General features: G+C 34.1%; 1 protein-coding gene across 1 annotated transcript in view; it reads right to left on the reverse strand.

Moving 5' to 3' along the window:
• ADGRG6 (adhesion G protein-coupled receptor G6) overlaps window positions 1-16,368 on the reverse strand; it is a 260,695-nt gene that overhangs the window by 51,995 nt on the left and 192,332 nt on the right. The window contains exons 11-16 of the mRNA XM_053711820.1: window positions 14,873-14,925; window positions 11,974-12,030; window positions 10,540-10,691; window positions 6,350-6,464; window positions 4,894-4,955; window positions 313-520 (exon numbers count right to left, since the gene is read on the reverse strand). Of these exons, the coding sequence (XP_053567795.1) occupies window positions 313-520; window positions 4,894-4,955; window positions 6,350-6,464; window positions 10,540-10,691; window positions 11,974-12,030; window positions 14,873-14,925 (647 nt within the window). The remainder of the gene's footprint in view (window positions 1-312; window positions 521-4,893; window positions 4,956-6,349; window positions 6,465-10,539; window positions 10,692-11,973; window positions 12,031-14,872; window positions 14,926-16,368) is intronic.

Here is a 16,368-nt window from a genome sequence, read left to right on the forward strand (position 1 = left end):
GAGTTCTCTAGGACAGTGTTTTTCAACTCCAGTACTCAGGGTCCACCGACATGCCTGCTTTTAATTATAGCTGAACTAAAACACAGGTGAAACAATCAGCTGATCAGTAACCGTGGTTATTAATCTGATCTTGCCTATTAACTGATTTTTTCACAAGTGCTCTAGTTCAGATATCATGAAAATCTGACCTGCTGGTGTGCCCTGAGAGCTGAGTTAATAATCACTGTTCTAGGACATAGACTACTATTTGAGAACTGCAGACAGCATTAAAGCCTTAAAATATGTCAACAGCACCATATAGAATTGACTTACTCAGAAGAAGATTTGGATAGTGCATTGTCGGAACTATTTAAGATGTTGGAGAAGACGTTTACAACAGTTGACCCCAGATAAGCGTTGATATCAGCATCATTTACTATTTTTTTAAGAGTCTGGACAAAATCATCAACTTTCTCTGGCGACAGCTCCTCTCCGCTCCCAGTAAGATTCAGTAGCTGATTTGCTAAATCTTCAGCATTTTCTATAAAATCAAGATTATATCATTTTATTACATTCTTAGTATAACAAGGCTATACATTGTATAAACAGATAAAATGATCATTTATATTGGGAAATATAACATTATTATTCATCCATATAAAATGCAAGTATTTTAATTTTACTGTTCTGTTATGATATTGTAAACTAAGAATTTGAGAATGACTTTTACATTTCTATAATAAAATTGTTCTAACCAAGTTTCATTTACATGAGAAAGTTTTAACCTAATACATATTTTTTTTTTAAATCAATATAAATTGAATATGTAATTCTTTATAATGACTAACTAAAGCACCAATGCAGTAACGCATTAGAGATAGATCCAACATAATATCAGCATTAATAAAAAAAATACATGGAGGATAATATTAGAGACATGTAACCCAAAATCCTTCTTTCACAATTCAGATAGAGGATACAATTTGAAACAACTTCCCAATTCACTTCTATTATCAAATTTGCTTAATTCTCTTGGTATCCTTGGCGGAAGGAGGAGCAAAGCGCTACTGGGAGTTAGCTGAGCACATCAGGTGAACCAATGACAAGAGACACATATGTGTAGCCACCAATCAGCATCTAGCTCACACTGCCTCACAGTAATGCATGGCTTTTTTCAAGCCTATCTAGATATGATTTTAAACAAAGGACACCAAGAAAAAAAAGCAAATTAGATAATGGAAATAAATTAGAAAGTTTTGTTAAAGTCTATGCTCATCTGAATCATGAATGAAAAAAATTGGACTTCATGTCCCTTTATACATTCATCATCTTTTAGATTGAATATAAAGTTTAAAAAATCCAACTAATTTCTATTTATCTCTTTGTATCTTTTGTTGAAACTTAGCCCCTTTCCATTAGAATATACTGAGGTAGGATCAGAAGCCTGAATATGTGTTGAACACTGTATGTAGAACATTGTTACAAACATTCAGCAAGATTACAAGTTCTGCGGTATAGTGCGGTATAGCCATACAGCTGAAAAATTTGCCATTGCGCGTGGAATGGTAGGTCTCCGGTAGTACAATTTGCGGCGGTATAGCTATACCGCAAACATTTAGCCTGTAACGCAACAATAGGTATAGATATACAATAGGATTTCAGTAGCTCTCATCCTATTGGCTGATTTGAAAATGTCAGCCAATAGGAATGCAAGGTACCCCATTTTTAAACGGGTACCTTGCATTCAAGTTTCAGTGTATGGCGGTGATCTATGAAGAGGATCCTCCACGCTGGATGTGCGCCGCCGGAGCCGATGTTCCGCGCCTCCACAGCTCCGCACCACCGGGATGAAAATAGGAGATGCCCTAATGATGGATGAAGATGTCGCCACCTGGATGAAGACTTCTCGCCCCCTGGATGAAGATGGATGTCTGGACTTCAGGAACTGTGAGCAGATTTCCTGGGGTTAGTGTTAGTTGTTTTTTTGTTTGTTTTTAGGGTGTTGTTTTTTTTTTAGATTAGGGCATTTGGGCACAAAAGAGCTAATGCCTATTTAAGGGCAATGCCCATACAAATGCCCCTTTAGTGGCAATGGGTAGCTTAGGTTTTTTTAGACTTAGGTTTTTTATTTTGGCAGTTGGTTGGTTGGGTGGAAGGTTTTACTTTTAGGGGAAATTTGTAATTTTTTTAAGGTAAAAGAGCTGATTGCTTCAGGGCAATGCCCTACAAAAAGGCCCTTTTAAGTGCTATTGGTAGTTTTTTGTTAGGTTAGCGTCTGTTTTTTTTTGGGAGGGGGGCTTTTTTGCTTTTATAGGGGTATTAGATTAGGTTTAATTGTAATTATTTTTGATAATTTCATTTATTATTTTTTGTAATCTTAGAGTTTTTTATGTTTCGTAATTTAAGAGTTTTTATCTTTTGTAATGTCATTTTTTTAAATTTTTTGTAGTGTAGGATATTTTAATATTGTGATTTAGTTTTTTATTTTTCGTTAATTTTATTGTTTTAAAATAGTAATGTTAGGTTACTTAATAGTTTAAACTTAGGTTTATTTTATTTCACAGGTAAGTCTTTATTTATTCAAAGTTAGTTATATTGTAAATTTAATTTAAAATTAGGGGGGGTGTTAAGTTTAGGGGTTAATAGTTTAATTTAGTGTGTTGCGATGTGGGGGGCCAGCGGTTTAGGGGTTAAAAGGTTTATTTTATTAGTAGCGATGTGGGGGGTCATCAGTTTAGGGGTTAATAGTTTTATTTAGTGTCTGCGATGTTGGGGGTCGTCGGATTAAGGGTTAATCATTTTATTTAATGTCGGCGATGTCGTGGAGCGGCAGATAAGGGGTGTTTAGACTAGGGATTTAAGTTAGGGTGTTAGGTTTTAACATAACTTTCTTTTCCCCATAGACATCAATGGGGTTGCTTTAAGGAGATCGCCATTCCGCAATCGCAGGTGTTAGTTTTTTTCTGACACTTTCTCCCCATTGATGTCTATGGGGGAAAGCGTGCACAAGCACAACAAGCTTATCGCACCATGCCGCACAACAAGAGAAGGTTTTTCTCTAACTTGTAATGGCTGCGCTATGGAAAGTGCGATAACGCTCATTTTCTTGCTTTATTTACGCACCTGGTATAGCGCAAAACTTGTAAACTTGGTGATTGTTACAAACACAGACATCAGAGAATGAGGTCAATTTGATAATAAAAGTATATTAGAACTCTTCCTGAATAATGAGCATTTAATATAATATTGGGTAAGTGTGCACATGTTGTGCGCAGTGTTTGCAATCTACTACCATTATTCATTGCAAATAGCATTATATAGCATTATATCGAGATTGTGCAATCACAATTTTCATATTTCAAAATATTGTGGTCGTGATTTTGTGTTTTCATATTTCACAATATTGCAATAGCGATTTCATGTTTGTAATATTCATATTTCTTAAAGATTGCAATTGCACTGTATCAAATGTGCCCTCTATTAATATATACTGTATATATATCTAGATATATATAGATGTGTATAGATATAGAGATCACAATATTATGAAATATGAATGTTAGATGAAATTGCGATTGCAATATTGTAAAATATGAAATGTGAAATTGCGATCGCAATTATGTGAAATATGAAAACGCAAAATCAAGATCACAATATTGTAAACTATGAAAATTGCAATAGCAATTGTGTGCATTCTCAATATAATGTAAATATGAATATTAAGAAAGCACAATTGCAGTCTTAAAATAATAACACAATAGAAGTTTAGTACAATCACGATTACAGTTTACATAAGTATTCTAAAATTCCCCAGCTCCTATTTAATTTATAAAAATATGCCTAAAGAACCAATATCCTATACATTTGTAAACTCTGCAGCTGGTATCACAAGTCACTGTAAATATTAATTTTACCGTACACTGTCCCTTTAAAATGACTTTCAACATTTGTTAAAGCTTACAAATTGACATTGAACATGCCCTTATAAGCTTTGCCGTCACCCCCTATCGATAGGGCACTACATAGTATGCACTGCGGCCACTGATATGCTGTCTGCATAAAAACAGAAATATATATTTTAAAATAAAAAGAACATTTTCTTCTTTGTGAAGAACATAGAAATAAAGTATTCCTAACTATCTTCGGGTTTAAAGGGACACTAAACCCAGATTTTTTTTCATACAGCATGTAATTTTAAGCAACTTTCTAATTTACTCCTATTATATTTTTTTCTCTGTTCTCTTGCTATCTTTATTTTAAAAGCAGGAATGTGATGTATAGGAGCCGGCCCATTTTTGGTTGAGAACCTGGGTTATGCTTGCTTATTGGAGGGTAAGCAATAAGCAAGCGCTATCCATGGTGCTGAACCTAAAATGGGCTTGCTGCTAAGAATTACTTTCCTGCTTTTAAAATAAAGATTGCAAGAGAACAAAGAAAAAGTTGCTTAAAATGTCATGCTCTATCTGAATCATGAAAAAAAATTGGGTTCAGTGTCCCTTTAACACAGTAGGTCGAACATGGTGTCAAGTTATCTCGCAAGTGACAACTGTTTTTTTTTATGAAGCGCGCCCCTTAGAAGTCTATGGGGGGAAGAAGTAAGTGCGGTCACGGTATCCCAAGTTCTGAAGTTAGTGCGCATCGGTCTTTCACTTGTGCGGTAACTTTTTTCTTTCAACTTAATACGCGCTCTAACCCGGCTGCAATACATTTTTACTTTGAGCATAGTTAGTGAAAAACGTATTTAGCACAACACTTATAATCTGGCCCGACATCTTTTAAAATAATATTGGGTGTATTAGGTCATACCCTTTTGCATAGTAACTGGGTAAAGTCTTTATTGACAGAACACAGAAGTAAAGCTGGCTACACAATGTACAAGCTGTCTCTTCTAAATAAAGAAATGTTTGTATTTACCTGTGCAGTTTTTCAAGTCTGGTGCAGCCCAATAGGACGTGTAGTTGTTAAAATCAACAACACTAAAGTATAAAGAAAAGAAAACAAAATCAGTAATTACCAAATTCCTTTGACAAGAGGTGATTGGCTGTAACAATATAATTTTGAAAGGGCCATGAAACATTTCTTTCTTTCATGATTCAGACAGAGAATACAATTTTAAACAGCTTTCCATATTACTTATATTATCAACTTGGCTCCATTCTCTTGGTATCCTTGGTTGTAAAGAGCAGCAATGCATTACAGGGAACTAGCTGAATACATTGTCTAAGCCAATGGCAAAAGGCATATATGTGTAGCAACCAATCAGCAGCTAGCTCCCAGTAGTCTATTGCTGCTCTTGAGCCTACCTAGCTATGCTTTTCATCAAAGGATACCAAGATAGCAAGTTGGAAAGTTGTTTAAAATTGCATGCTAAATCATGAAAGTTTAAAGGGATAGTCTAGTCAAAATAAAACTTTCATGACTCAGATAGAGCATGCAATTTTAAGCAACTTTCTGGTTAACTCCTAATATCAATTTTTCTTCATTCTCTTGGTATTTTTATTTGAAAAAGCTGGAATGTATGATTAGGAGTCGGCCCATTTTTGTTTCAGCACCTGGTTAGCGCTTGCCAACCAGCAAGCACTGCCCAGGGTGCTGAACCAAAAATTGGCCGTCTCCTAAGTTTACTTTCCAGCTTTTTCAAATAAAGATACCAAGAGAACAAAGAAAAATTGATAATAGGAGTAAATTAGAAAGCTGCTTAAAATAGCATGCTCTATCTGAATTATGAAAGTTTAATTTTTACTGGACTATCCCTTTAATATTCATTGGGGCCTATCTATCAAGCTCCGAATGGAGCTTGATGGCCCGTGTTTCTGGTGAGCCTGCAGGCTCGCCAGAAACAGCAGTTATGAAGCAGCGGTCACAAAGAACGCTGCTCCATAACCCTGTCCGCCTGCTCTGAGCAGGCGGACACACATCGCCGGAAATGAACCCGATCGAGTACGATCGGGTTGATTGACAGCTCCCTGCTGGCGGCCCATTGGCCGCGAGTCTGCAGGGGGCGGCGTTGCACCAGCAGCTCTTGTGAGCTGCTGGTGCAATGCTGAATACGGCCAGCGTATTGCACTGTCGGATCAGGTCCGCCAGACTTTCTTAAATAGGGGCCATTGACTTTACTGTCAATTTAATCAATTCAATTAATTTGTTGTTTTGGGTCAGATTTGTCCTTAAAACATATTTCTTTTCTTGTTTTCAGGTTTATTAATTACTTTTCTATATATTACAGAAAAACTTTCTCTTTTTTTTACTTTAAAAACAAAGTTATTTTAAATGGGAAACATTCTGTTTATGCACACTGTAGGTAACAATATGTCAATAACTGCTGATTTAAACCATGCATTCTAGTTAACAATTTATGTGCATTTCCTACCAAGTTCTTGAGGCAGTCTGTGCAGGATTATTCAAGCACGGCATTGTTGCGGTAATTCTTGGCCGTGTAGCATTCCAGAAGTAAGAGGTTGGATATTCCTCCGCCTCACATTGTTCTAGAACAATAATTAACGTATAATTATACTACAACAAGGTAAAGTACTTAATCTGCACACATTCTTATTTAAAACAAATCCTTGCATATATTATGCTAAATTCCCATGTCATTTATTTTAAGATATTTATGGTCAATATGTTCTTATAATATGAACAGCTTTAAAGTGACATAAAAACCCCAAAAAATTATTTCAGGATTCAGACAGAACATACAATTTTAAACAACTTTCCAATTTACTTCTATTAACAAATTTTCTTAGCTTTCTTGTTATCTTTTGTTGAAAAGCAGGTAGGCAAGTTTAGGAGTGTGCATGTGTCTGGCGTACTATATGGCAGCAGTTTTGCAACAATGTTAAACATTAGCAAGAGCACTAGATGGCAGCACTATTTCCTGTCATGTAGTGTTCCAGACAAGTGCACGCTACCTATCTAGGTATCTCTTCAACAAAGAATAACGCAAATTTAATGTTAGAAGTACAATGGAAATGTTTTTTTTAAAATTGTATTCTCTATCGTAATCATGAAAAAAAATGTTGGGTTTCATGTTCCTTTTAAGAATAACTGAATGCTTTCATAAACCTAATGTCCGTGATATCTCATTATAAAAACATTAGTTTAAATTCTCAAATAGAATAAAAGAAGCAGGAAATTGCCTAGGTTCAGTGTCAACTGAGATTCTTAAGTTAAGGGACAGTAAACACTATGTATATTTTTTAAAACAAGTAATATCTTGTTTGCTGCAATTGTTTTTCAGTAGTCAAACCTAAGAACCAATCCAGGTTTGAGTCTGCAGACTACAAGGCAAGCCACAGCCCTTTAGATTCCTCCAACACTTATATCCATATACATTTAACTTTCATCTCCTGATATCTCTCCCCCTTTACTCAACCAGATTACAAACTGTCTCTTCGCACTACCTTCAACTCAATCTGTCTAAAACTGAGCTGCTTTTAATGCTGACCCACCTTCCCTTACTGTAGAAGACTCTATTCTCAACACCTCGTCCCAGATCCTGATGCTACACTTGACTCTAAACTCATACTCAATCCACATATACAAGCGTTCACTAAATCCTGCTGTGTACACCTAGGCAACATTTTCATAATTCACCCTTTCCTTGCTCAAGAATAAAAAAATAAATGAATTCCTTCATTTTGTCACATATTGACTACTGCAACCCACTCCTAAATGGCTTTCCCAAACACTGCTTCTACCACTCCAACCTCTAGCTAGACTCATCCACCTAAGCAGCCGATCTACATCAGCTGCCACACTCTGCCAGTCAATATACTGGTTCCTCATACACTTTAGAATACAATTCAAAATATTAACTAACCTATAAGGCACTCAGCCTCCTCAGTCCAAACTATATTTCTTCATTCATCTCCAAATACTCCCCGACCCACTCTCTTCGACCTCTGACCTACGTCTCTTCTCTCCTCCTCTCCCTTTATTATTTCTAATTCCTCTTTCTCCTCCAAGACTTCTCACTCACTGTGCCTGTCCTCTGGAACTCTTTACCCTGCTCCATCAAACTGTGCAAACTTTGTATAGTTATTTAAAAAAGCTTACCATCTCTCTGTTTTTATCCTAACCAAAATACATTTTGAACTGCCTTGACTCGCTGCCGCAGATACAATCCATATGACAACCTACACCAAACCTGAAGTCTCTTTAGTTTTTTTTAGTCTGTTATGTACCCCTCCTACCTTTGTACCCAGTGCTAAAGAATTTTGTGCCGTTATACAAAAAAAATATAATGATAATGATACTCCAGGGTTGTAACATTAAACATTTATTTTTTTATATAAAACCTCAAGGAGTTTACTATCCCTTTAAACTCAGCATTCCACCTCAATAAGCAACAAACAAGGGTAAATGGGGAAAAAATTACCCTTCTCACAAAGTAAGGCAAATGTTGGAATTCTTACATTTACATCCCAAAATAAATCTTGCCTTGATAGTGTACACTGTCGGCATTTAACATTGCACAAGCATTTCTGGTAAAATGCTTGTGCAATGCCGCCCCTTGCGGTGTCAATTATCCCGATCGTATCCAATCTTACGACTGCTGCATCTTAAATTTTGCTTCCGACGAGTATGAAGGCTCGCGCTGAAACATTTGCATCCGCAGCATAATAAATCTACCTCTTATTCTGCTATTCAACAGATTCTACGAAATTAATGTTAACATTTAAAAATCAAATGTAACATCTGAATGCTCAAAAATAACATTCGTATGTTAAATCTGAATCTTGATTTCCATAGACTTATACTGAAGCTTCTGAGAATCATAATTGAAATATCATTATTTAAATGTAAATTCAAATATCAGTATTTCATACATTAGACAACAACAAATAAAATATATTTTAAATATATATTTTTTTTAAAAAACAAAGTAAATTAGATTTCCCTATATTTAATTTTGAGTGGGCATGTAACTTAAAGGGGGAGAAAACTTACATACTAATGCTATATAATTCTGCACGTAGTGCAGAATTATATAGTATTAGCTTACCGGCACATTTATACTTTCAATTAATTCAAAGAAATTGTATGAAAAAAATGATTTTACCAGAACGCCGCTCCTTGCTCTACTGAGGGGGTCTGGTTTTTACACAGCATATCGCGACAACACTGTCTAGACACAGTGTACCTGGTTGCGCCATTAAAATGAATATAGCTCACTCCCGCTACTAGACCAGTGACTAGACAGTGTTGCCGCGATGCGCTGTGTAAAAACCAGACCCGCTCAGTAGAGCAAGGAGCGGCATTCTGGGAAAATGCATACAATTTCTCTGAAATATATAATGTGCAGAATTATATAACATTAGTATATAAGTTTACTGCCCCTTTAACTTCCTAAATCCTCTGTATTTTCTCAGTAGTCATGACCAAAATGTCTAGTGGAAATTTCTACTCAGAGTAGTTCAGTCATTTAAACATTTGTAAAAGGAATTCAGCATAGAATTATAGAACTTAAAGGGACATGGAACCCATTTGTTGCTTCCGTAATTCAGAAGGAGTTTGCAATTTTAAACATCTTTCCAATTTACTTCTATCATCATATTTGCTTCATTCCCTTGGTATCCTTTGTTGATGAAGCAGAAATGCATTATAGGGAGCTAGCTGAACACATTGGTTGGCCCGATGATCACACAAAATCTTTTGGATTTTTTAGACCATATATTGTAATATAGGAGTCTTTCTTCACATATAGAACCCTACATAGTGAGATAAATATCTCTCAAGATCAAATTTGTGTTTCCAAAATTCTACTGACAAGACTTCTTAGATAATCTCACGTGAGCGGAGAGATTTATATTAGACATGTGTATTTGTTTGTTAGGAAAGCATATTTGTAACAAAAATAAGGATATGTGTTTTGTTTTTAAGAAATGATTAGCCAAACTAATGCACAAACTAATTGAAAGAAAACAAATATATATTAACAAACTGTTTTAGTATATATTTGTTTCTTTTAAATTAGCTTTAAAAGATAAAATACCTACCTATAGTGTGCTGGTGAGCAACGCTAATCCCTCCCCTTCTTCACAGAACCCAGCGCTAAGCCTACTATGAAAAAGGGTCAGGATTAACCCTGCTCCACCAGCGCTCTATAGGTAAGTATAAAACTACAGGCGACACCTTTTTACAAATGATTAAACCAAAGCAATTTATTTGCTTCTTCACAAGTTTTCTTCATTTCATTGGACCCTGGGTAAGCCAATGAAAATAGGCATATTTGTGCAGCCACCAATCACCAGTTAGCTTCCAGTAGTACATTGATGCTGCTGAGCCTATATAGGTATGCTTTTCAACAAAGAATACGAAGGGAATAAAGCCAATTGGAAAGCAAAAGTAAATTGGAAAGTTGTTAAAAATAGCATGTTCTATCTGAATTATGAAAGTTTAACGACTTTACACTCCCTTTAAAGTATAACTGCACTACAGTTTAGCTACAAGAAATCAGACTAGGGTCCGTATGTATTTTATCAGTCAAAATCATAGAGGCATAAAACTAATGGTGCCAATCATTGGTTAGTTAATAGTCTTCAAAGAGGAACTTACCAACTGGATAAACTTGAACTGAATCAATGCTCAATCCATTTAGTAGACTTTGGTTGTAGCCTAGAATCTTATCATAGATAGTTTCTTTTTCTAACACAATATTATTTGTGTTGTTATACACTAGAAGTGCCCAGACCTGAAAACTGCTGCTGCTAATAAAAAAGACATGGAAAAAAAAAATTTAGAGGCAAACACAAATATTAAAAATAATAAATATCACCATAATAAAAAATGTTAAAAATATTAAAAACAACTTTTGCAATAACCAGTAAACTCAGTATTTTAATAGAACTCCAACAAATACTATGGGGTCTATTTATGTAGGTGCGGACAGACATGATCCGCTACAGCGAATCATGTCCGCCGCATATCGATAAATGCTGACAGCATACGCTGTTGGCATTTATCATTGCAATACAGCCCCCTGAAGATTCGCGGCCAATCGGCCGTTAGCAGGAGATGTCAATCAACCCGATCGTATTTGATCGGGCTGATTGCTGTCCGCCACCTCAGAGATGGCGGACGAGTTAAGGAGCAGCGGTCTTAGGACCGCTGCTTCTTAACTTCCGCTTCAGTCGGAACTGAAGTAGAGAGGGTCGGAAGCAGCATCCACTGATTCATAAATAGACCCCAATTTATAGTCCCAATGCATGAACAGATTCAAAATGACAAAATTTAAAAAGTCAGTTGTGAAAAGTACATAGTAATGGAGACAAACTCAGTAAACTTTTCTAGAATTGTTGTGAAGCTAATTGCTCATATCATTTAAATCACAGAGAAATCTGATAGAAATTAACTTAAAGGGATATGAAATCCAAAAATGTTCTTTTGTGATTCAGACAGAGCATATAGTTTTTAAAAAAGTTTCAAACTTATTTCTATTATCAAATTTGCTTCATTCACATGGTGTTCTTTGTTGAAGAGATATCTAGGTAATTGTCTGAAGCACTACATGACAGGAAATCTAGTGCTCTTGCAAATGGATAACATGCTTGCAAAACTGCTGCCATATAGTGATCCAGACACGTGCACACTCCTGAGCCGACGTCCCTGTTTTTCAACAAAAGATACCAAGGAAATATATAGATCTTCCAAAATATGATTTTTTTTCCCCTCACAATGTGAACTTCTTCAACCCTTTATTCAACATCTATTAATTGGTACAACTAATAATTGTACAGGCTAATATATAGCATAATGTCCTAATATCCATAATATTCATGTTTCCAGCTAAATAAAAAAAACTTGCACCCCATTTATTAAAGATTTTTGAGGGCCCTAATAAAGTTAATTTCCTATCACAATGAATTTTCTTTTCCACACGGTCATTATACATATCTGTAAGAAATAATATTTTGTTATTGACATTAGGATATCTCTTGTTTTGCATTAAAGACAAGAAAGAAGAGTTCTGTAAAGGAAATACGTGTCTACCTTTCTTTCATTTCGCCTTGCAAAGCCCTTTTTGTCCTTGGTGGGGTGGGCAACATACTATGGAGAAGAATGGAAAGCGATATCAAATTAATGGACATATCAAATACATACTTTCAGATAGTGTTTTGTTGATTTAAGGGACTAGATTAAAGGGACATTAAAATCAAATTGTTTCTTTAATGATTCAGATAGAGCATGCAATATTAAGCAACTTTCTAATTTACGTCAATTATCAATTTTTCTTCGTTCACTTGCTATCTTTATTTAAAAAGCAGGAATGTGTGCATAGGAGCCAGTCCATTTTTGGTTGAGAACCTGGGTTATGCTTGCTTATTGGTGGGTAAATGTCAGCCTCCAATAAGCAAGCGCTATCCATGGTGCAGAACCTAAAATGGACTGGCTGCTAAGATTTACATTCCTGCTTTTAAAATAAAGTTAGCAAGAGAACAAAGAAAAATTATCAAGACTGTTGACAGTCTTGATAAAGGTCTGCTAAAGACCGAAACGCGTCGACTTACTGGTGAGCATATTTTCATATATTTAAGAGGATTTTGAATGTTACTATATCACTGTCCTTTTTGTTTTATTTACAGGTTCTAATTTATTATCGTATTATTTTTTATGCCCATTGAACTACCTTAACCTTTAGAATATACACGTTTTTTGGATCACTGTTTTTTGGATCATTTGAAATTGGTTAACTATGTTTTCACATGTTGGATTATTAGAATATATTTTAATAATATAATATATAATATTATATTAATATTTTTGGATTGTACACACTACCTCTTTCCACTTTTGGACTGTATTATTTTTAAGACACATTGATTATACAACTGTTACTATTGGATACTATCACATTTTGTATGGACACTATTTTGACTACATTTTTTAATTTATTTTTTGGATTCATTGATTTTTTCACTAACCCTTTGTATGTTTTTGGTCTATATATGGACCACATATTTTTACCTGTATTCTATTGTTGTGTAACATTTACTCCCACCATTGTCTTTTAGACTTATTGTATAAACTTTTTTAGACTTATTGTATAATCTTTCATGTTCATTGTATTATTTTATCTCAGAGATAGTATTAAACATGGATCTATGTAAGTTTTAGATAGTTTTACATAGCTTTGTCTATGTATATTTACTTAACTATATTGTTTGATTAAATATCAAATTTTAAATATATATTATTGTGGTCTCCTCCTATTTAGCTTTAAGCGCTCACTCACACATCCCATTTTTTCAAAGCTTTTATTTTGAGATTTGTGCTGGTGAAGAAGGGTCAAGAATATTCTTGGAGGGCAACAGCTGTGGGTTTTTACATTTTTTTTTTTTCATATGACAAAAGTGATTTTTTTTTCTCCAGATTTACATATAATAAAAAAAATAAGAACTGGGAAAAAAAAAACAGAAGAAATAAAATATATATCAGGAACAAAATTTCAGACTTCAATTATTGTATTAAATTATATTCCCATAATGCAATGTCATATGAGTAGTGTTTGAAACTGTTTATGGTCCTGCACAATACTATTTCAGGTTTATAATATGTATCCTTTATTATATTTTGTTAAGCTGTGCTATAACGAATTTTAACATGGAGGTGATACATTTATTGGGGGGAGGGGTAGGGTGGTAACTACCCCTTTTCAAATACCAAAACCAATTGCAGACAACTTTGAATTTAAAAATAAAGTATAACAACAATAGCTCTTAAAGGGATGGTAAAACCACATTTTTCTTTCACAATTCAGATAGAACATGCAATTTAAATCAACTTTCTAATTTGCTCCTATTATCTGTTCTCTTGCTATCTTTATTTTAAAAAACAGGAATCTAAGCTAAGGAGCCGGCTCAGTTTTGATTCAGCACCTGGGTAGTGCTTGCTGTTTGGTGCTGAACCAAAAATGGGCCGGCTTCTATGCTTACATTCATGCTTTTCAAATAAAGATAGCAAGAGAACAAAGAAAAATTGATGATATGAGTCAATTAGAAAGTTGCTTAAAACTGCATGCTTTATCTGAATAATGAAAGAAAAAACTTGGGTTAACTATCCCTTTAAGAAACCCAACACATTAAAGGTATCAATGTATATACGCTTTTATCCTCATAAAATTCCATGCACTAAAAAAATAATAATAATTACATGTAGTGTAAATAATATTTAAAGGGACACTGAACCCAATTTTTTTTCTTTCGTGATTCAGATAGAGCATGCCATTTTAAGCAACTTTCTAATTTACTTCTATTATCAAATTTTCTTCATTCTCTTGGTATCTTTATTTGAAATGCAAGAATGTAAGTTTAGATGCTGGCCCATTTTGGTGAACAACATGGGTTGTTCTTGCTGATTGGTGGATAAATTAATCCACTAATAAAAAGTGCCGTCCAGAGTCTGAACCAAAAAAAAGCTTAGATGCCTTCTTTTTCAAATAAAGATAGCAAGAGAACGAAGAAAAATTGATAATAGGAGTAAATTAGAAAGTTGCTTAAAATGGCATGCTCTATCTGAATCACAAAAGAAAAAATTTTGGTACGGTGTCCCTTCAAACCAAATAATAAAGTATAAACTTGTTCAAACAGCTAAGGTGTGTGATTTTTGAACACTGTGAAATGTTGACTTAAATAATATAGCATTCCCATCATTTTAGATTTGGTTTTGATACAACCTCATAAAATGAAACATTATTTATGCATATAATTGATTAATCTACTCAGTCTGTATATTTAGTTTAGACAACCAACTTATAAAAATTAAAAATGATCATCGGCTTATGTTTGCATAATAAAAGACGCTTACAGAATTATCCTATCTTATTGTCCTCTGAAAAGCATAGATCCATACAATATTGACTTCATATATCTGTTATTGAATTGCTACTTACCTCATATTTACTACATAGACTGTATAATTCCAACCATCAAATACTTCTTGCAGCTGAAAAAAAAAGTGATTTTGTCAATATTTATTGTTATGTCATCATTAGGCCTAGACATTTTTAGAAAGCTAACCTATTTAAGAGTTAATAGGAAATGTTATTTTTATAAGCAGAATCAATACTTAAATATATAAATATTATGAAATGTGATGTGAAAACATAATATTTCCAAAGCAAAGAGAAAAAGGAGGGACAAGTTTGCATAATCTGGTTTTAATCAAAATGCACATGAAGAGGTAGAAAAACATATTTTCATTCATTATAAACTAAGAGTGGAAGAGAGATTTTTCGCCAACTATTCACCCAAATAATTAGGCCAGAAAAGTTCAAATCTAGCACATTTCTAAGAGATAGTTACCCTTCTGTACTAAGCAAAGGGCATTTCAAATAGAACTCCATACAAATTATAAAAATGACAAGATAAACAGAAAATATATGTACGACTGTAAAAAAAAAACTAATAAAGAATTTCAAGTAGAAGTAATTGCTAGCTTAACTGGTCATAGAAATGTGAGGTTTCACAGGCATTTACTTCAAATTAATCAACAAGATAGTTGACTTTTAATTAATTTCAGTAGGTTCACCTCATATTTCACAAGTCCTTTGAAGGTTCATAAAAATAGAATTTTTTTTTGTTAATTTAACACCTCAATTGGAAGTTTATTCCATGAATTAACCACCCTTTCTGTAAAAAAACAAATGTTTCCTCACATTTATCCTTCCCCATTATTAAATCCCTTCATATATTTGAAGGTTTCTATCATATCTAGGGATGGGCAAATGTTCTGAAAGTACAATTCGTTTGGTAGAACGAATAGTCCTGCGGGCATTCATTTTGTACAATTTAATATTGGTAAGAACGAAAATCCATTAAAATTTGGAAATCGAATATTTCCGGTTTTCGAATGTTCATAATAAAATCGAATATCCACATTCGAAATTTTGAATATCATATTCGATTTAACAAACACTATTTAGAAGTTCAATAGTTCATGTGGTAGGGAAGTTAGTAAAATGATACATAATAGAAACAAATATGTTGATTCCATTTTTTCTATTTAGAATATTGCATAATTTGAATATTAAATTTAAAGAGAACATTAGAAATCCCCTTACAAATATATAGAAATTTGTCTATAAGATAGGGGGCGCCCTAGATAATTTAAATATTGTCACATAAATATACTATTAATCCAATATTGAAAGCAAAAAACTGTAATATTGAGTATAGTCAAAAGTCTTTAGATGGTAGAATGAGGAGATAAGAGGCAGCAATCTGTAGAGGACCCGGCCTGGATCCAAAAGGGTAATCTATAAACGAGAGAAGAGACAGATGCGCCACATGGCCCAATATTGTTTGATCCACAAAGATTATACGATCAGGTTGTGTTATATTAGACTCACAATCTTAGGAGCACTCCAGTTAGTGCAATGGGAGCAGT

The sequence above is a fragment of the Bombina bombina genome, chromosome 4, assembly GCF_027579735.1.
Source record: "Bombina bombina isolate aBomBom1 chromosome 4, aBomBom1.pri, whole genome shotgun sequence".
NCBI classification, from domain to species: Eukaryota; Metazoa; Chordata; class Amphibia; order Anura; family Bombinatoridae; genus Bombina; species Bombina bombina.